A 20366-nucleotide genomic window follows, 5' to 3' on the forward strand; every position below is an offset into this window, starting at 1 on the left:
GATCACTTAAAGAAAAGTGCAGCTTAACAGAATTTGATGGCAAGGATCACTCTGTTACTTAGTACGTGGAGGAAATACGCCAAGCAGGATGGGCTGTGAGTTGGTTTAGAGTGATTTCTATGGGGACAAGTTGCACACAGTGGGCAAGGGCTGCATGAAACTCATTATACCCAACCTATCAGTGTTCAGTTGCTTTCTGCTTCCTCGAGGGTTTCCCAAAGGAGTTCTTGGCCCAGCTGCAGCTCAGGCTTTTCCCTCCTCTGGAGCCTGGACCAAACTGCTGCTGCTTTGGTTGGGGGGTGTCGAGTGTGTCCGTCACATTCCAAATGACTAAATCCATGGCAAATAGCTACTATGTGTTATCACCAAGGTGAATGTTTTTACTAAGGTCTGGCTGGCTTAGATATATAACCTGTAAGACTGTTCTTTGTACTACTGCCTTTGTGTTAGAGGAAAAAGCATATCTATTCTTCAGTTATAATGCGTGTTTTTCACTCTCACTATTTCCTTCAGGCTGAAGGAAGGAAATTTTTCTATAGCCTTTTGAAAAACTTATTTTAAAAGAAAACTTGAGCATATTTTTACTGAAAATGGAGTTCTTGCTAAGTTGGCCTGAATTGTAGCAGTATTGTGTAGTAATAGTCATATAATAATTTGCAAATTGTTCTATGAAAAAGTGCGTTCAAATGACAAAAAATACAGACTATATGACAGAAATTTTGACATAACTAAAAACTGAAATTAAACAGCATTGAAATACGTTGAAAATTTTACTTGAAATCTTTTAATAAAAAGTTATTGTAGATTGCTGTGCTTTTTGGGGCAACCTGGAACTCATAGTGTTTTGATGAACTTGGATGTATCTGAAATGTCTCTGGGCTATAGACCTTCTGATAATTATTAAGTAAAAATAGGATAAGTGACAATACACAAACTGAAATCAGAGGTTAATTTATTTGTAGGCTGGCAGTTTATTATTTTTCATATTAAGTTCTGGAATTGTGAGTGAAGATGTTCACTCTGTTTGAAAGTGAGGAAGCTTATCAAGGAGCTGGAAAACCGCTGGACCAAAAACCCTTTTCCTGAAGTAGAGGTGTTCAGGGAGTAATTCAGACATCATTTACACCGAAATGAGCTTTTTTTGGTGAACCCTTGAATTGACTGTCATATTTTTTAGTGTATCAGAGAACAAAATACTTAGTGCTGATAATAACTTCATCATTTTAAAAGGCAGTTTATCTAGTGATTGGTATGTCCTCAGCAGAGTTTTCTAGCAGGAACAGTTCTCTCTGGGAAACAGAAGGGCTGCATTCTGCCTTTCACAAGGATCCTCTCGTTTTTGGTCATCCTCAGCAAATCCATATCAAATGAATGTTTACCTTCAGAAATCCGAGATGTCATTTTATCATGGTTGAGCTCACCAATCGGTTAAAGAGTTTTTTACCACTGAGAATACATCTATTAAAAAAAGGCATTCCTTCGAAAGAATAATCCATTCTTTCTCAGAAGAAAACTGTTGCAGGCTAGAGATAGAGAACTGCCACAGTCATTTAACAACATGTGAAGGAACTCTATAAGAGAGTTTTTGTTCTTTCCTTTGGAGTAGCTAAAATGCAACATATGACTCTGGATACAACGTGAAATGGACGTTGTGCACTAGCAGAAGTATTTAAAGAGGCACACAGCAGTATGCCCTTTCTATTAACATCGCTTTGTGAATCTAGGAGTGTTGAACTGGGGTTCATTCTGAAAGCTACAGGTTTAGAAATTCAGATCCAAGGAGAAAATAAGTGGTCCTGGAACAAAATTACCCTCATTGACTTATGAGTCAGGTGTTGAGGCTGCCAGAGGACCATATGCAGTGCTGGTTTTCACATTTCATAACTAGAAGAGCATCCGTTCAGGTCTCCTGCATCTGGTGGATGTGTGTTCACTCACATGGCCAGATCTGTCTACCTTTTATATGAGCAAATTGCAAACTATGAGGTTTTCTGCGTATATTTTGCTCACGCAGCAGCGCCGGGGGAGCAACATAAAACCATCATGAGGAGCTGGGGGCGAACACGCTGTAAGTTCAAGGAACTTTTTGTCAGGTTGCATTCAGTTTTCAGAGCGTGGCTTGGGCACTTGTGATTTAAGATGAATCTGCAATACCAAGTTTACTGGCTGGCTGACAAAATGCAAAGTGATGAAGCTGTAGTCTCTTGAGCCAGATGGACAATGCAACTACGGTCACTCGTGCTTGTCAGCATGGAGACAGGTGGAGAAGAGCAGCTTTCAGAATGATGTTTGTTGGTAAAGGAGACCCCTAGCATATATCCACATGAAGAATAGGTTCCTTTAGCTGTAAAGTCTGCAGAATCACAGCTCACATGTGAAGAGGTCTTACTTCAGATTTTATTAGATGGAAATCCAAGCCCTGAATGAGCTTGTAACGTGTGTGCTCCAAAGTTTGGTTAAGATTAGGCACCCTTGGGGTGCTGGGTGTCATCATTGGGCTTTGGTTTTGGTTTGAAATGAAGCTGTAGGAAGTTCAGTAGATCTGGATTTCATGGAGCTCACCTGGCTTAATCTTTTTTATCCCTCTTTGAGCAAACGGACTTTACGCTATGAGAACTAATTTATTAGTAAACCATAAATGATACTGTTGGTAAGCTGTTGTACCTTGCAAGCCGGTTATTACTTAAATATAAGGGGACGTATTTTTTTCCAACAATATACAAATATTTGATTCCCTGTGTCCTGGAATGAGGCTGGAAGAGGACAGTATAGGAATGGTGTGTGTCAAGTAATAGGAGCTATGCTGAGTACATCCATAGGGATCAGGCAATTCAAAACAATTGAAGAACTGGCAACATGCCCCGGAAAAGCAAATCCTGTTTGGAAAACCTACAAAGGTAGTCTCCTTCTTGTGAGAAAAACTGGCAATCCTGGAAGTTTGATAGTGACCGTGAATGTGATATGCATGGCAGTGGTAAAAATAATCCTTCTCTAAGACACCCACTCCCTCCCATCCTCTCGCCCTTGTGAAACAGAGCGCTTTTATTCTAGGGCCATTTAAACTACTGTGATATCTTCTAATTGCTTCTGGTGCCAAAATCTGAGTAAACAAACGTTTGCTTGAAAGGAAGGAATAAAAAGGAGCTTGTGCGCTGGTTTGCAGGCAGGGCAGTCCTGTCTGCATGTTCAACTTTTGCTTTGGAAAATTCACTTTCCTTGTCCTGTTCTGCTTACGGATTGGTGGTGGGTAAAGTTCCCTGTTGTTAGAGATGGAATGAAATGATAAGTTTGAAGTATCTGTGTGTAAATACAACCATGTAAAACATGGGTTTTTAAAGCTGCATGAGTTGCTATTTATGCAAGAGAATCTAATAATTATTTAAATGGTTGTCTTTAATAATCCTTTCTATCACTCCCACGTTTAGATCCATTTGTGAACTCAATAATTCTGGAATTTCACGATAAGCCTGGGTTAAATAGCAGTGTCTATAGATATGTTACCTCTGAGGTCTTTGCAAGTGGTTTGTTGAGCTTGATTAACTAATAAAATTGACAGAGTTGTTGGTTACATGTTTGTTAATGATCTAGAGCGCTGAGTGGGAAATGTTGCTATTTGCCATTAGTCTTCCAGCTGAAGAAAAAAATACAGAAATCATTTGCTTCCCACCTGGATGAATGAATGTTGAGTGCGGTTTGCATTCTAAAAAGCTTTTGTATGCCTGCTACAATTACAGGTATTAATTTGAAAGGTATGCTGTGCTAGGGAAAAGCACAGTGTATATATTATGGGCAGATAATTCTACATATGTTCCCACTCTTTGTCATCTCTAGGTCAATTGCAAAAGAGCTTGCAGACTGGCTTATCAGCAACAATGTCGTTGAGCACATTTTTGGACCAAATTTACATATTGAGGTTTGTATTAAATTCTTGTTGGTTTTCAGTACAGACATGGAGGAATAACTTCTTGTTCCAGTAAAGCTTTCTTCAATATGTTCTCACTTTGCAGATCATCAAACAGTGCCAAGTGATTCTGAATTTTCTTGCAGCTGAGGGGAGACTTAGTACTCAACATATAGACTGTATTTGGGCCGCAGCACAGGTATATATACCATTTTTCTAATTGCGGGAGTGATAAAAAGAAACAAACAACAAAAATCCAACCAAACACAAAAAAGCAAACAAGAACCAGAAAACGACAAGTTGATTTTGGTTTATATTAGTAAATATAGCTGAATTTGTTAGTTTTTCTTGCCTGTCTTGAGTATTTCGCTGACCAAAATGTTAAGTTAGGTGACTGCTCCAATTACTGTTTTTTCGTTAGATGCAAGAATTCAGCCAGGCTACTTCTACACAAGAAAACAAAACGAAGTTGCAATGCAAACCTTTCCACTACGAATGGGAATGAAGATCGTAGGGTGGATGTGATATTTTACTATCATGCTAAACTGCCTTCTTCCTGTGTATTGTAGCTTCCGTTTCTGTTACTCCTAGTGGGAACAATCAGGTGAAAATTGTGGCAGTGAAGTTTACAGCTGTGCTACAGGGCTGGTGTTAAAATCTCCAGAAGGCACCGAGATTTTATTCTTTGCTTGATGAACCTGGAAAGCCTGATAGGCTTTTTTCCTGCAGAAAGATATATTTGTTTGCTACTTTTAATGGTTTGCTATACATTTAGGTTGTGATTTTTATTTTATGTAGGGGATTTGAATGCAGTAGACGTTTTGATTTCCTGTTGTGGAAAATGTTTTTTTCCATCGTTTCAGTCAGAGAGAAAAACAAAAACAAAGCCACAAAAAACCAAAAACAACCTGAAAAAAAAAACCTCAAAAAAAAGTCAAGATTTCCATGACAGTTTTTCTGAAAAATCAAAATGAAGGTCAGAGAAATGTTGTTCAAAGGCTGACACCTTTTAGACTGAAAGAATAGGAGGCCTTAATGTATTTTCCACTTTTTAAACTAACTTCTTGACCAAGAATTATCTTGTCTGAGTTGAAGCAGGCATATCAAGACGCTTAAATGCATCCTGGGGTAGAACCCATATAATTTCATTCCAGTTTGCATCCTGTACCCTATAAACTGCCGCCATGGATATTTTATATTCCAGGAAGACAAAATAAAATAAATAAAGAACAAAAAAAACCCTTTTGAGGTGCATATGTCGTAACCAACATTAGAAATACTTTTTTAGAAGCTTCCTGTAACCAGTATTTTATTTTTTTAATATCTGCACCCCTACAAACATAGTGAAACCCCTTGAGTGACTATGAAAAGCAGCATTTAACCTAAGAGGAAACATCTAGGAGCACTGTCACTTCAATGTGTAAATAGAGCAGTGAGCTAAACACGTTGTCATATTTTTTGACATCCATTACTGGAAAGACAAAAGAGCTATAAATAATTCTCACACAGTCTCTTCTCTCGATCTCATTAGCCTGTAATGTCTTTATTTGTATTTATCACGACCTTATTAGGTAATCATCGCAAATATTGTTTCCCTCTGGATTTAGCATATACACTAATATTTTGGAAATTATATTTAAGCTAAAATTAAAAAAAAACCTTCCAGTTCTTCTTTTCACCAAGTCTCTTAGAACTGGAACTAAGGAAGATACTGTTACATTTGATTTTACTAAGCTTTACATGGTTTACAGTATAAAAATGAAGTTTACTCAAAATTGCAAGTCTGGTGTGGTTTGGAATTACTAGAGAACTTCCTGAGAATTTGTGCAAAGATGTTGTTTAATTGCTGCAATTTTATCGATCTTTGAATTATTTCGAGTTTATTTTGCTGCTCCTATTATCTTCTCTGTTTGTACTTTGTAGCTAAAGCATTGCAGTCGTTACATACACGACTTGTTTCCTTCGTTGATCAAAAACTTGGACCCTGTCCCACTTCGCCATCTTCTCAACCTCGTCTCAACGCTTCATCCAAGCGCTCACACTGAACAGGTAACGACAAGGCAAAGAAAGGCACTCTAATCACAAAAGAAATTATGATATTATGTTAAAAAGCATTATGCATTTGTCTTTGCCTTTCCAAAGGAACGCGTAACATTTACTAATGCATAAGGAAGGAAACTATGAGTAAAGTTGTCGTGTTTCTTCAAGTGGACCTTGTCTGGCTTTTGAATTATAATGGTGTGCGGGGATTTTTGAAGACAGCATGGCCACTGATAAGATTTTAACTTCACGTCCCAAGTTAAAAAGTGCTTTGCACAACGTTATTATGTTCATTCATTTTGATGAGTTTATTTTGGTGAACTGTAGTATTGGCACCTAGAAAGGTTAACAAGTGGAGCTTTACATACAAAACCTTCTGCTTCTTAATGGCATCGTTATCTGGTTTTGTTTCTAGACCTTGTATTTGGCATCCATGCTCATAAAAGCACTGTGGAATAATGCACTAGCAGCTAAGGCTCAGCTGTCAAAACAAAGCTCTTTTGCATCTCTACTAAGCACCAATCTACCCATGGGAAACAAAAAAGGTATGTGGTTTTCCAATAAATCTGGTAGTTAAACGTTAAATTTTCATAGTTGTTGAAAACATAGTTGTTTCCTTGTTGACTTTGGACAAAAAAGATGTCTGGAACTTTTTACTTGAAGTATTTTTTAAAAATGTCATGCTGACTTATTTTTCAAGCAGAAGTTGAGGATAAAGATGAAAGCATTTGCAACGCTTGCTATTTCAGATTCAGTTCTGGTTATATATGTAAAGTAGTATGTCTTTTTCTATTTTATCTTTTTTAATTCAGAGGATGGTCCATAAGTCATCAGTTAACTATTCTTGTTCTGCTAAGTATCTGTAACTTACGTAGCTACATAAAATTTTACAAAAACTAATTTTTACCTGGTTTTTGATATTACATGCTATTGCTTTTCTATTTTTTTTTACTTGACTGTGTATTTCCCCACAGTCATTACTAAAGGTGCTGCCAAGCCATTTTACTGTCATTTCCCTTTCTTTTCCTACTGCTGATTTTTATGAATCATGGACAACTATATGCTGGACAAAAAGATTTTTAGTCACTTATTTTTCCATCCTGCTTTTTTCCTTCAGAAGAAGAGGAGCTCAGAAGAGCAGCCCCTTCACCTTGTAAGTATAGTTTGAGAAGTACAGCACAACCTGATACATTCGATACTACGGTGTTTTTCTACAACTGTGGAATTTGAATGGACGAACTAGGACAAGTTGAAATTATGTTTTTATGAGGAGTCAAATGAAAATTCTCTTTTGTATAAAATCTAGGAAATTCATATAGCTTTGCTATATACCAGCGAGAAGAGACATCAGTACAAAATTTGTAGTGAAATGCACACTGTTCTAAAAATAATTTGTAGTGTTTAGGTACGCACATTGTTTGAGTTATGTCCTTTGTTTAACTGTTTGCAGGAAGAATGCTCTTGAGTTCAACATTTGAGACAGATTTATGTAATGTAAATATTCCAATTAATATATATCACCAAGTAACTGGGAAATGTGGTTTTGAACTAGGGTCACCAGCAGCAAGCCCTCAAAGTAGTGACAACAGTGACACCCATCAGAGTGGAGGCAGTGATATTGAAATGGAGGAGCAGCTCATTAATAGAACAAAACATGTACAGCAGCGACTTTCAGATACGGAGGTAAGAGTGTAAATCTTAATCTGTGAATTTTGTTCCTCAGTTACCTATTATTAGCTATGGAAAAAATGTTTTTTCTGTAATCGTTTCAAAATCTGAACAGATACATAACATGCGTGCTTATCTGCAGCAGGATAGTGGAGAGCTAGAATCTTATGTTCCGTGCAGCTTATGTAGAACATATTGTGCCTTCCCCCATGAGCAAATGCACTTCAAAAAACCACCTCAAACGAACACATTCCTGCATTTAAATTGTAAGGGATTGCATGACATATTGTTGACGTGTCACAATGTCACTCTGTGTGCAAAGCCTGCACATGTAGACTGTTACAAATAAAGTAATGCAAAAATTAAATTATTCAATCTGAATCTTGCTCAGAACATCTTGTCATTGGCAACCAAACTGAGCAATTATGAACGGAGACCTGTAGATTTGACACATTTCCTTAAAAATGAAGAATGGCGTTTGAACGATGATGATGTCGATTATATATTTTCAGTGGTGTTTTATTTTTCTGCCGATCTTAAAACAAAAACTCCCGCTAATTTCAGGAATCCCTGCAAGGAAGCTCTGACGAGACAGCCAACAGCGGTGAGGACGGCAGTAGCGGTCCTGGCAGCAGCAGCGGCCACAGCGATGGATCCAGTAACGAGGCCAACTCCAGTCACGCCAGCCAGTCTGCTGGGAGCCCTGGCAGCGAGGTGCAGTCTGAAGACATTGCAGATATTGAAGCTCTCAAAGAAGATGATGATGAAGAGGAAGAAGACAGGAGTCATAATCCCCAGAAAAGCAGTCGGAGCACAGACCTACAAAGCAGGAAACTGGAATCACAAACGGGCATTTGTCTGGGAGATTCGCAAGGGGCGGCGGAGAGGAGCGGTGCAAATAACGGAGCGGGAAAGGACCATGTTTTTAACACGGACTCGGTGACACCAGTGGATAATCGAATTAGGATGCTGGATGCTTGTTCTCATGCTGAGGATACAGAGCATGATATGACGGGGGAAATGAGCAGCGCTCACATTTCACAGGGTTCTCAAGATTCTTGTATAACTCATACGGGGGACTTCCTTGGGGAAACTATTGGAAATGAATTATTTAACTGTCGCCAATTCATTGGGCCGCAGCATCACCACCACCACCACCACCATCACCATGATGGGTAGGTAGCTTGACATTTCTTCTGATTCCTTCTATAACAGAAATAAAAGTGGTAGCAAAACACTCCGTTTGGGCAGAAATTTGTATGGCCATTTTGCTATAGTTCAGGATAATTTTGTCTAACAGAGATGATAGTTATCACACGTAGTTACACAGTAATCTGTTTTGTCAACATCTGATTAAAGCGTTTTGGAAACTTTTTTATTGAATAAATAAGACAACATTTAAGAAGATGCTAAAATTGTTCTGGAAAATGCTGTATTAAGTTAGCATTAAAGAAGTCAACACAACCATCATGATAGTGGGACCTTCAATTTAGCTGTAACTGTTTTTAAATTCACATGAGGGTCTGTTCAGGCAGATGATTCATCGTGACTTTAGCTTTAGGGAGATGTCTACTCGCTTGTAGTCTGTGCTATAAACAACTTTCTCTTCGATATCCTCCATTCTAATGTTCTTCTTTTACAGGCACATGGTTGATGATATGCTGAGTGCCGATGATGTCAGTTGCAGTAGTTCCCAAGTCAGTGCAAAATCAGAGAAAAATATGGCTGATTTTGATGGGGAAGAGTCTGGCTGTGAAGAAGAGCTTGTACAGATCAATTCACACGCTGAGCTCACATCTCATCTCCAGCAGCACCTTCCCAACCTCGCCTCTATCTATCATGAACATCTTAGTCAAGGTACGAGTCATAAAATAGAAAAACATTGTACTTTTAGCTCAGTTTTATATGATTTTGAATTAGTCACTAATAATTAAAATAATCAAATTATTTTAATCATGTGTCTGTACTTGCCCAAAGAAACCACAGTGACTACTGGGATTTTAGTGCTTCCTCCAAGAGATTCATTTTTGTATCACAGCAGATGTAACTGTATTTACCTTTTTTAGAATTTTTTCCCCTCCATTTCTACTGGAGCTCTTAATGCAAGTCAAACAGAAGCACCAAAGAGCCTACCAAATATTTTGTTCTGATCAATTCTTAAAGTAAAAAGAAAGGTGGTGCTGAAATGCGAGATTATTTCCCCTCTCTCTCTGAAACTTGATGTGATTTTTCTTCTGGTGGGTGGATCTTATTGTGATTCTGTACATGTGTCATCTTAAATGAATTACCCATAATGGGCTATGCAGAGGATCATTTTGGAAAAATGAGTTAAAATATAACTTGATATCTTGGGGAGCTTGAAGGGCGTTTTATGCTGTTTCATCTTACACTGCTAAATTTTCTAGTTTACTTCAGGGTGCAATTTAAGATGCTACTAAAACACTTCTCAAGAATTATATCATCTTTCCATATGCTATTGTGGCAGTTTTATTTTCTATTTTATCCTCCTTTTAAATATAATGGAGGGGCTATGCTTAGTGAAGGTGCATCATTTTTCTTCTCTATTCAGGCAGATCCAAGCTTGCTATCTTCCAACAGACAGTAAACTCAGTACTATTTATATCTATTCCAGAAGCACAATTGAATAAGAAGTCAGCATTTTTTTCACGATATTTTCCATAGATATGACACATCTTTCTGAAGATCCATATTATTGTTTAAACATGAGGCCTTCAGTGCAGCTTATTTTTGACACCTCTAGTTTTGCACGTGCAAATAATTACAGCGTTGTGCTCGCAATCTAAATTTTCTACTTGACTTTGCTGTTCCATGAAAATAGTATCAGATAGCAGAGAAATGAATGGTACCAGCTGTGGCCCCATAGAAGAAGGAAAATATCTATCAGTATTTATGAAAACATGATGAGTTTCTAAAATCATTCACTTTGATACTCTGTCGTATATAAAAAAATGGTGTTTGTTTTGCCTAATGTTTAGTTAGATAGAGGAGATCATGCAGTATGAGAGGAATTCATTGAAATGTGCTTCTTTCTTGCTTTCCAACCATGGTAGTTATAAAGACACTTTTCGTCGGACCACAGCACTGCAGAAAGACTGAAGAAATATCTTAATTACACTATGAATTAAATCTAATTAAATTAAAAAGCAATAGCACCTGCAATTCTTACATGCTGTTTTTACTGTACCTTCCCATTAGCCAAAACCAAAGTAAATATTGGCTTAGCTGCCCTGTTAACTTCTTGTATGGTCATAATATTTTGTCTTCTTTTAAGAACCCACATGTAAAAAAGGGCTGCAATTAGAGTGGTGTTGTATATGCTTTAAAATAGCCGTGTTAATTAAAGCATGTTGTTGTTCATGCACTTAGGCAATAATGTTCAGATTAGATAGTTCCTTCTATTTATTCAATAACGGTCTTTATATTTTGTTCAGGACCAGCAGTCCATAAACATCAATATAATAGCAATGCGGTGACGGACATTAATTTGGATAATGTTTGTAAGAAAGGAAATACCCTTTTGTGGGATCTGGTCCAGGATGAAGATGCAGTAAGTTGAATACCAGAAAAGAATATTTTTTAAAAGAAAATAAATATATGCTATTCAGTGCCCTTTCTTTCTACTTGCTGTAGATTCATCTCTCTGAAGGGTTAATAAATGAAGCAGAGAAGCTGCTCTGTTCCTTAGTATGCTGGTTCACTGACAGACAGATTCGAATGAGATTTATTGAAGGCTGCTTAGAAAATTTAGCAAACAACAGGTAACTTAAATAATAAATTCTCTGGTTTTACATGTATCTATTTTTGCAACATATAGAAAATCCGAGTTGACTATAATGGGTATTTCATTTTACAGGAAGACAAGTTAAGCCAGACAAAACCAAAAGTGTAAAAATAAGTTTTCAAGGTGGTGTGGGTGCATCTGATGTTTCTATTCTGTTGGTGTCCTGAATTTCTCATCACGTTGCGTTGGGCTGTTCTCCCTTCTGCCAGAGCTCACCGCCTTCCTACCATTTGGTAAAATCAGGCCCACGTCTTAGCAAGTTGAATGCAAGGTCGAGTGCCTTAACATAAGCATTTTGAACTGAATATTTAGATTTTACATGCAAGTGGCTGCTGAACAGACAAGTTCTTTTCCACCACGTCTGTTGTGGTGTCTAATTTCTGTGAAGAAGCAGCTGGAGGTAGAAGTAATACCTTGACCTCAGATAATTTGTTTAATACCAGCCAAAGCTGTGAGATTCTACAGTTTGAAGACTGGCAAAAGTGACATTTATTTAATTGATACAACCAATCAACTGCTGAACATCACCTACAGTGTTGTGTTGTTGCCATTTTGCTAAGAATCGTATTGGTGAGATGATGTTAATTATTGAAAGAAATGTAAAGATGCTTATCACCGATGTGCAAGTTCTGTTACGTGCACTTTATGTGCTTGAGTTTTCCTAGATAGTTGTCTTACTATACACACCTACTTGTGTCTATAATGAATTTAAGGCAGATTTATTTCTGCTGTTGTCTGTTTGTAGAAAAACCATACTCATTTTGCTGAAATTTCAGAAGATATTTTATGAAACACAAAACTAATAATTTGTCTTTTGAAACTTAAGTAATTTTTAATAAGAAAAAAAAGTATACTGTTTTATTTTTATACGTGTCTGACAGCTGCGTGTCCAAGGTATTAACACGTAAAGAATTTGAAGTATGTGTAGTTCAGATTGAGAAAAGTAGTTGGCTGACATGAGGGTGGATTTCACACGGGTGTTTCTGGTGTTTTCAGTTAGTCTGTTGCTCACCCAACCTGAGCTTCTCAAAGTAATTTTAAAATGGACTGTTTTAATTTTGTAACAGCCTTTTATTGTCATCATTTCTCTCTTTCTCCTTTAGATCAGTAGTAGTTTCACTTCGTCTTCTTCCAAAGCTCTTTGGTACGTTTCAACAATTTGGGAGCAGTTATGATACACATTGGATAACAATGTAAGTAGCGCCTTGTCCCCAGCAGCCTAAATCACCAGGAGCAGTGAAATTTTAGGGACTGCTGCAAGGCTTTAGTGTGTCCAAATTAATAATGACCTAAGGTTATCATCTGTCTGTTGCCTGGCCTAGATGTGTGAGCTTGTCTTATCACTAGATTTCTTCCTAATACACAACTGTTGTAAATGAGATGAAGACTAATTTTTATATTTTGTTTTATTCCCTCCCTCCCCTTTAAATAGCAAAGGATTTTCAGACAGTACTAGGCATCTTGTAAAAAGTTGTCATAATTTGATGCTACGTCATTCTGTTTTGATTGTAAGTCAAATGCTTCTCAGTAGCAACAATTTGGTTTATAAGAAAACATTTGGAATGGGAAGATAGATAGTATAGCGTTCCATACTAGAACAAACTGTGTACCTAGCTGGTCTAACTGTGAAGAACAGACTGCTGGAATTTTGGGGAAAGATTACAGGGATTATCAGCAATTTTTCTTGGCCTTTTTGCCATGACTTTTAACTATATACCCAGTTCTGAGTTTTGGCTCAGACTTTTTAGGGCCTTTAGGGCCTAAATTAGGGCCTTTAGAAACAGTTTTTATGGTCTCAAAGGGGAGTGTTTTGTCAGCCCTGTGCCTGAAAATAATGCCATTGTGGAGCCTGTTGGATGACATGGAAGAAGAGAATACTGTCTAGAAAATACTCTTGAATTCCTGGTGGATGGAAAATGGAATGTTTACTTTGGCTCTATGTGTGTACAATTTTCCTATAGTAGCTGTCTGATTTCTGTAGCTTTTCTGATCTTTTAAAGCCAAGCATAACACTTTCTGCCCTTTAAATTGACACAGGTGGGCAGAAAAGGAACTTAACATGATGAAACTTTTCTTTGATAACTTGGTACACTACATTCAGGCAGTCAGGGAAGGACGACATAAACACGCACTGTAAGTACAAAACTGGCTTTGAGTGCCTGAGATTTGATGTTTGTAAACGTTTCTTTTCTGCTTTTCCTTTGGTGCTTCTGATGTGTTCTTATATGTAAATACTTTCTATAGGGACATTACATGTTTAGGGAAACAAAGGCCTATAACAACAATAACATTTCAAAAAGCTTCCTTTTCTGTTAAAAAAAAATGCAACAACTCTCATGCCATTTTTGTTAGACATTAATTGAATATTTTTTACAAATAAAACATGAAGATTTTATGTATTCAAATCAAAGCTATTTTAGATCATAAAACTATTCAGATGTTTTAGTTTTAAAATCTGTTATCATTAACCTTTGTATTTAACACATTTATCCATACTTTCCAATCTGTATAATAAAAATCAGGTGTATACACCCAAGTGATGCAATTTCTAGCTTCCCAACCCTGGAGGAATGGACTTGTCATGCTTTGATATATGTCAAAGTCAATATGTAAATATGGGCTTCCACAAATGAAAAATGTTGCTATTTATGGGTCAGGTTTTTACTTCTTCATACTCCTTTCCATTGGATGTTGCTCTTGTGAGAAGTATTCAAAACCTGATTGTAAGTGGGACAAATTGCTTCCAATTCAGGCAAAATGATACATTGTTCTGCTCCTTTGACCATTAAACTTCTACCTTGTAAATAGAAATAAAGTTAATATTTGTATGTGAAGTTATGAAAATGTTTTTATACATAATGGATATCAGCTGGAATCAGAAATTCAGGGTAGAAATACCAGCATTTTGCAAGTTCTGGAGAAAATTAAGGTCAGATCCCGCAGGGTGCTAATGACAAAATGATGCACTTGAACTGGACTGCATGCCAAAAAAAAACCCAAAAAAGGTGCCTTATCTAGTAATGATGAGTGTGTCGTTCCATTTGTTCAGTGTGGTTCTGTTAAGTGTACACCTGCAGTCTAGACTATATATTGAAATTCAGAAAGAAACTTATAAGAAAAAGGTATTTATGCTTTTAAGAGGCACGTGTATGAATGGGGTAAAAAAGTTATGACAATAAACATTTAATTTTTTAAAATACAAATTTAAATTTTAGATACAGCCACAGTGCAGAAGTTCAGGTTCGTCTTCAATTCCTGACATGTGTGTTTTCAACTCTAGGATCGCCAGATCATTTCAGTAAGTATTTGAGGTTACCTTACCAGAGAAGCACCTCATAATAAGGCTCACGTAGTACTTAATAATCGATGTTAGCTTAAATAATTGATATTTTATACATGCATTTTTAGATAATCTCTGGTAGTGTTTCAAAAGAAGGAAGATTTTTTGATGAAAGCACAGAACCAGCATTGGAGTTTTAGATTCTATTCCAGTTCTGTGAGAACAAATTTTTATGTTCTCCATGCTTCATTTTTTCTAAATATTAGGACTGTAGTAACTGCTGAAATATAATATATTCTGTATTTGTGGGTTTTGATTCATATCCATAATGTTCCCAGAGATCCTTTAGTGGAGTGCACTGTAAGTAAGTTGTTATACCCAAAAGGAACAATTCTTTATATTTTAAAACTGTCAGAAATTGGCTTATGCTTCTGTGAAATTAGTGTATAATGTGGTATAGTATATGTTAGTCGATCTGTACAGATGCTGAAACGTTTTCTCTCTAAAAGGTTAAAAATAGAAATCTTTTGATGAGTCTGATGGAATTCCAAGTCAAACAAAATTTGTAGTAACCCTTGGTGGCTTTCTCTTCCATAAATTCTTTTGGCCGCTCTCTTTTTAAGCCCTTATAAACTAATCACCTTCAGTGCTTCAGCATCAGCTCTGTACAGACCTTTGGTTGAGTATATATTGAGTATATATTGCTTTATTAAAGCGATTGAAGGGAAGAGTCATTTGGGTAGTCTCAGTATAGGTAGTCAGCATTGGCACACAATGTATGGCTTGTCCCTCTGGTCATTAGAGGAAGGAAGAAGAATATCTGTAGCAAAGCGAAAAGAAATTCAAACACTGTATTTGCAATTGCTGATAGGATAGCCACAATTCTTTTTAAAGAAATTTGTTGAGATCACAAATGTTTATTTGCCAGCTAAGACTGTTCTCCTGAAAGGAGAAGTGATGAAATAGAGATCCCAGTTCCAGCCACAGTCTCAATATTGAGCTCTAAGTTGTGGCCAATAATTACTTATAAACTGAAAAAACAACCCGCTGTTCGGTATGAGATTTCAGGTTTCTTGTTTCCGAAAACTTCTTGTCCTGACAAAACTCTTCTGTGTGTCTTTTGCTGTATATTTGATGCTATAAAGGAGTAGTTAAAAATACTATCCTAATTTTAGGGTTGAGTTTAGAACAAGTGGACATACTGTGGCACTGCTTAGTAGAAGATTCTGAATGTTACGATGATGCACTACACTGGTTCTTGAATCAAGTACGAAGTAAAGATCAGCATGCTATGGGTATGGAGACTTACAAGCATCTTTTTTTGGAAAAGGTATGTCGAGAGTTAATTACAACCTTCTAATAAAAGCGTTTCTTTCCGAATCAGCACTATTTAATGTAGTTTAAATTGTTTCTATGAAAAATATGCCTTCAGTGGTCTGGGAGGGCCCCACTCGTCATACAATGATTTTTCTCTGCTTGGAGGGAAGAGAGTAATACATTGACATAAATTCTTTTCACACTGTTATTTGCTTGATTGTGCAATAATTAATGTAGTCTGCTGCTTTTTCAAGGTTACACATTTTTTGTGCAGTTTTCTAAGCGTGTGATTTTTTGAATGGACATGTCTTGTCTGCTAACAAATTTTTCTGCTGTTGATAAGTTAAGTAGCTGATATTACCAGAATAATTTTTGTTTGCTCTGCACTGTTACAGTCCAAATCAGTGGTAAAGTGGTTTGTTTAAGCCAATCATAGTTGATTTTTTATATTGTATATACCATTCACAGAGTGTGGTCTTTTGCAAGAATAAATTTTAATTGGTCTACTACATTTGAATATGATTGCTAATAAAAATGACATTTTTCTGTGCTAATGAAATAAATAGCCTGTAATTGCTATCCATTCCAGCACTGAGTTGTTTTTTCCATACTAAAGTGCATTCATTTTATTTAGATGCCACAACTAAAACCGGAGACTATCAGTATGACTGGCCTAAACCTCTTCCAGCATTTGTGCAATTTGGCTCGATTGGCTACCAGCGCGTATGACGGCGGCTCAAACTCAGAGGTCAGCCCATATTCTACACTCTACACTCTTCTTTCTGAGGGAAGGGGAAATGACATATCTCCTGAGAACTTAGTGGCTTGGATGTTATTTACTGGTTTGAAATGGTAATGTCACAGTCCATAGCGGTGACATCTGTATGGATTCCTGCCTCGAGGAGAGCCCTGGAAGCTCAGGACTCAAAACTTCCAAGTGTCAGACACTGAAATGGGGATAAGAGGGACCAGTGATCCTGACCTTCCCTTGTGGCTTTGAACATGTGTGGATTTTGTCTCTAGAGGCACAGACAGGAAAGCGCAAAGAGAGTGATACCTGTTTCCTGTGCGTCCTTCTGGACTGCATAATATATTTGGTATAACTGAACCCTGTTCACTGTGGTGTTTAAAGAACGGGTTTGTAACGTTCTTATTTTATAAATAAGAAGATTCAGATGGCATTCAACTAGGCATATTTAATTCTGACTAGAAATCTGATGTAAAATGTGTCTCAGTTTACGTATGTGTTTTACAAGTTCTTCTGTAGTTTTTCATATAAAGTATCTCAGAAATAAAATTAGGTCTAGGATATTTTTCTCTGAATTGACTTGAAACAATTTTTTATCAAAATTTCCAATCTTGCAATGAATACCAATAATAGTTGTGATTTTAAGGCTTCATTTGAAAGTATTCTTGTTTGTCAAAAATGAAAACTCATTCTTGAATTTTAACCAGTTCTCACGCTTCAAACTATGCAAATATTTATGAAGGTTAGAATTGTATAGTAATTGATGTGTGTAGCGGTGACAGCCCAAGCAGAGGAACAACAGAGATATTTTTAGTAGTTGCATCAAGAGGCAAATAAAATGTCTCAGGTTGGAAAAGCATCACTCCCAGTAAAATAATGAGGCGATGTTTTGTTTCTGTGTTTGTTTTCCTTTTGTCAAAACAGTTGTGTGGCATGGACCAGTTCTGGGGTATTGCTTTAAGAGCACAGTCAGGTGATGTTAGTCGAGCGGCTATCCAGTATATCAACTCTTACTATATCAACGGTATGAATTTTTACTTTCGTTTTCTGTTTAAAAAAAAATCTAATGTGATTCTTATTCTTGGTATTAAAATGCATAGACCTAAAGTTATGTGTATATAATTGATTTTAACTGATATTACAGGTAAAACTGGTCTGGAAAAAGAACAGGAATTTATTAGCAAGTGTATGGAGAGTCTGATGATAGCGTCTAGTAACCTTGAGAGAGACTCGCATTCAAGTCTGACCATTATTGAAAGAGGACTCTTGATGCTGAAAACTCACCTGGAGGCTTTTAGGAGAAGGTAAATAGCTCAGTTGACATATTTGGATGCAGAATTTATTTATATTCCTCTTATCATAATGACAAATGAGTTATTATTCTTAATGTAAGTATTAGTTTCTTTGTTTTTCTTTGTGTAAGGTAAGGACAGCAGTGGAAAGTTTTGCAAGGTAATATATAAGGTGTAAACAGTTATGAGAGTTGGCCCTTGTCACTGTGTAAAGACATATGAATGTGCTTCATGTTTTCCTATCCCTCACTTTTCAAAGTTACTTTAGTTTTATTTGAAAAATAGGGAGAATATCAATAATTTCCTCTTAGCTTGGAAAAAACAGTGAATAAAGGTGCAAGTTTTGGTTTTCCTCTCATTGTTTATTGAACATTTGTGTTAAATAGGTTTTGACAAAAATACTTCTCCACTGTTTTTACCTGCTTCTTAAGGTTTGCGTATCACTTGAGGCAGTGGCAGATTGAAGGCACTGGCATCAGCAGTCACTTGAAAGCCCTGAGTGACAAACAATCGCTACCATTAAGAATTGTCTGTCAGCCTGCGGGGCTTCCTGACAAGGTAACTTAAAAACCCTTCGGAAAGTGCATCCCACAGTGTTAAATTTCAGGAAGTCCACCGTGCGCTTTGAAAAATACAATCTCTGGTTTGTTTCAGATGACTATAGAAATGTATCCAAGTGATCAGGTGGCTGATCTACGAGCTGAGGTCACCCATTGGTACGAAAACCTGCAGAAGGAGCAGATAAATCAACAAGCGCAACTTCAGGAGTTTGGCCAAAGCAGCCGCAAAGGGGAGTTCCCTGGTAAGCTGGGTTTGGAATAATCTAGTTTTACACACTAGTTTTACTTTTCAATTGAAACTGAGACTTGCAGTTAAAATCTGCACTTTTACTCCTCCATACTCTATTTTGGGGACTGTTTTGTATAGTTTTTTTTTTAAAAAAGGACTTTCTAATAGTATTTTTTGGTCAGAAAGATCTCTGTGAACTATGGTTCAGTGTATTGAGTGTTTACACTTTAAAACTTGGGTCATTCTGCATCACAGGAGACGTGTTGTAAGGGACATAGTGCACACCTCTGACTCAGTAACCTTTTTCTATGTCCATTTTAATGCACCGGTATTAGTTAATCTACAACAGAAACCAGTTCCTGGTTAGGAACATGAAATTGTGATTATTTCATCAACTGAGGTAGAAATCTGAGCAGAGTTTATCAAATTTCAATCAAAATTACAGGCTCATGGTGTCAGCGTACAAGTTTTTCCTCTTACCTTTTCACGGAATCACAGAATCACAGAACGTCAGGGATTGGAAGGGACCTCGAAAGCTCATCCAGTCCAATCCCCTGGCTGGGAAACACCCAGATGAGGTTACACAGGAAGGTGTCCAGGCGGGTTGGAATGTCTGCAGAGAAGGAGACTCCACAACCCCCCTGGGCAGCCTGGGCCAGTGTTCTGTCACCCTTACTGAGAAGAAGTTTCTTCTCAAATTTAAGTGGAACCTCTTGTGTTCCAGTTTGAACCCATTACCTCTTGTCCTACCATTGGTTGTCACCGAGAAGAGCCTGGCTCCATCCTCCTGACACTCACCCTTTATATATTTGTAAACATTAATAAGGTTACCCCTCAGTCTCCTCCAAGCTCCAGAGCCCCAGCTCCCTCAGCCTTTCCTCACACGGGAGATGCTCCACTCCCTTCAGTATCTTTGTTGCCCTGCGCTGGACTCTCTCCAGCAGTTCCCTGTTCTTCTGGAACTGAGGGGCTCAGAACTGGACACAATATTCCAGGTGTGGTCTCATCAGGGCAGAGTAGAGGGGCAGGAGAACCTCTCTGACCTACTGACCACCCCCTTCTAATCCACCCCAGGTACCATTGGCCTTCCTGGCCACAAGGGCCCAGTGTTGGCTCATGGTCATCCTGCTGTCCCCAGGACCCCCAGGTCCCGTTCCGCTACACTGTTCTCTAATAGGTCATTCCCCAACTTATACTGGAACCTGTGATTGTTCCTACCCAGATGTAAGACTCTACACTTTCTTTTGTTATATTTCATTAAATTTTTCACGGCCAACTCTCCAGACTGTCCAGGTCTCGCTGAATGGTGGCACAACCTTCTGGCGTGTCAGCCATTCCTCCCAGCTTGGTGTCATCAGTAAACTTGCTCCTTATAGAGCTAAATCTTATTACCCTTAATTGGTTTTTAGTTGTTTTCTCAGGTGGGATTTCATTTTCATTAAATTGGTGTAAACTTTTGGCTCTTGAAATTCTAGATTTACACCTTTTTTTTGGCTATTGTAGGGTGTACTATTAAAAATAAGTCTAGA

The 20366-nt window shown here is 37.5% G+C and overlaps 1 protein-coding gene across 1 annotated transcript in view; it reads left to right on the forward strand.

Moving 5' to 3' along the window:
* Positions 1-20366, forward strand: part of USP34 (ubiquitin specific peptidase 34) — a 122672-nt gene that overhangs the window by 46793 nt on the left and 55513 nt on the right. Inside the window, exons 10-28 of the mRNA XM_080341322.1 lie at positions 3832-3913; positions 4008-4100; positions 5825-5950; positions 6357-6486; positions 7059-7094; positions 7494-7624; positions 8174-8784; positions 9252-9466; positions 11062-11177; positions 11261-11388; positions 12515-12604; positions 13449-13544; positions 14627-14709; positions 15867-16021; positions 16643-16756; positions 17681-17780; positions 17901-18060; positions 18480-18606; positions 18703-18850. Coding sequence (XP_080197448.1) covers positions 3832-3913; positions 4008-4100; positions 5825-5950; positions 6357-6486; positions 7059-7094; positions 7494-7624; positions 8174-8784; positions 9252-9466; positions 11062-11177; positions 11261-11388; positions 12515-12604; positions 13449-13544; positions 14627-14709; positions 15867-16021; positions 16643-16756; positions 17681-17780; positions 17901-18060; positions 18480-18606; positions 18703-18850 — 2741 coding nt within the window. The remainder of the gene's footprint in view (positions 1-3831; positions 3914-4007; positions 4101-5824; positions 5951-6356; positions 6487-7058; positions 7095-7493; positions 7625-8173; positions 8785-9251; positions 9467-11061; positions 11178-11260; positions 11389-12514; positions 12605-13448; positions 13545-14626; positions 14710-15866; positions 16022-16642; positions 16757-17680; positions 17781-17900; positions 18061-18479; positions 18607-18702; positions 18851-20366) is intronic.

The sequence above is a fragment of the Nesoenas mayeri genome (genome assembly GCF_963082525.1).
Source record: "Nesoenas mayeri genome assembly, chromosome: 3".
Classification (NCBI taxonomy): domain Eukaryota; kingdom Metazoa; phylum Chordata; class Aves; order Columbiformes; family Columbidae; genus Nesoenas; species Nesoenas mayeri.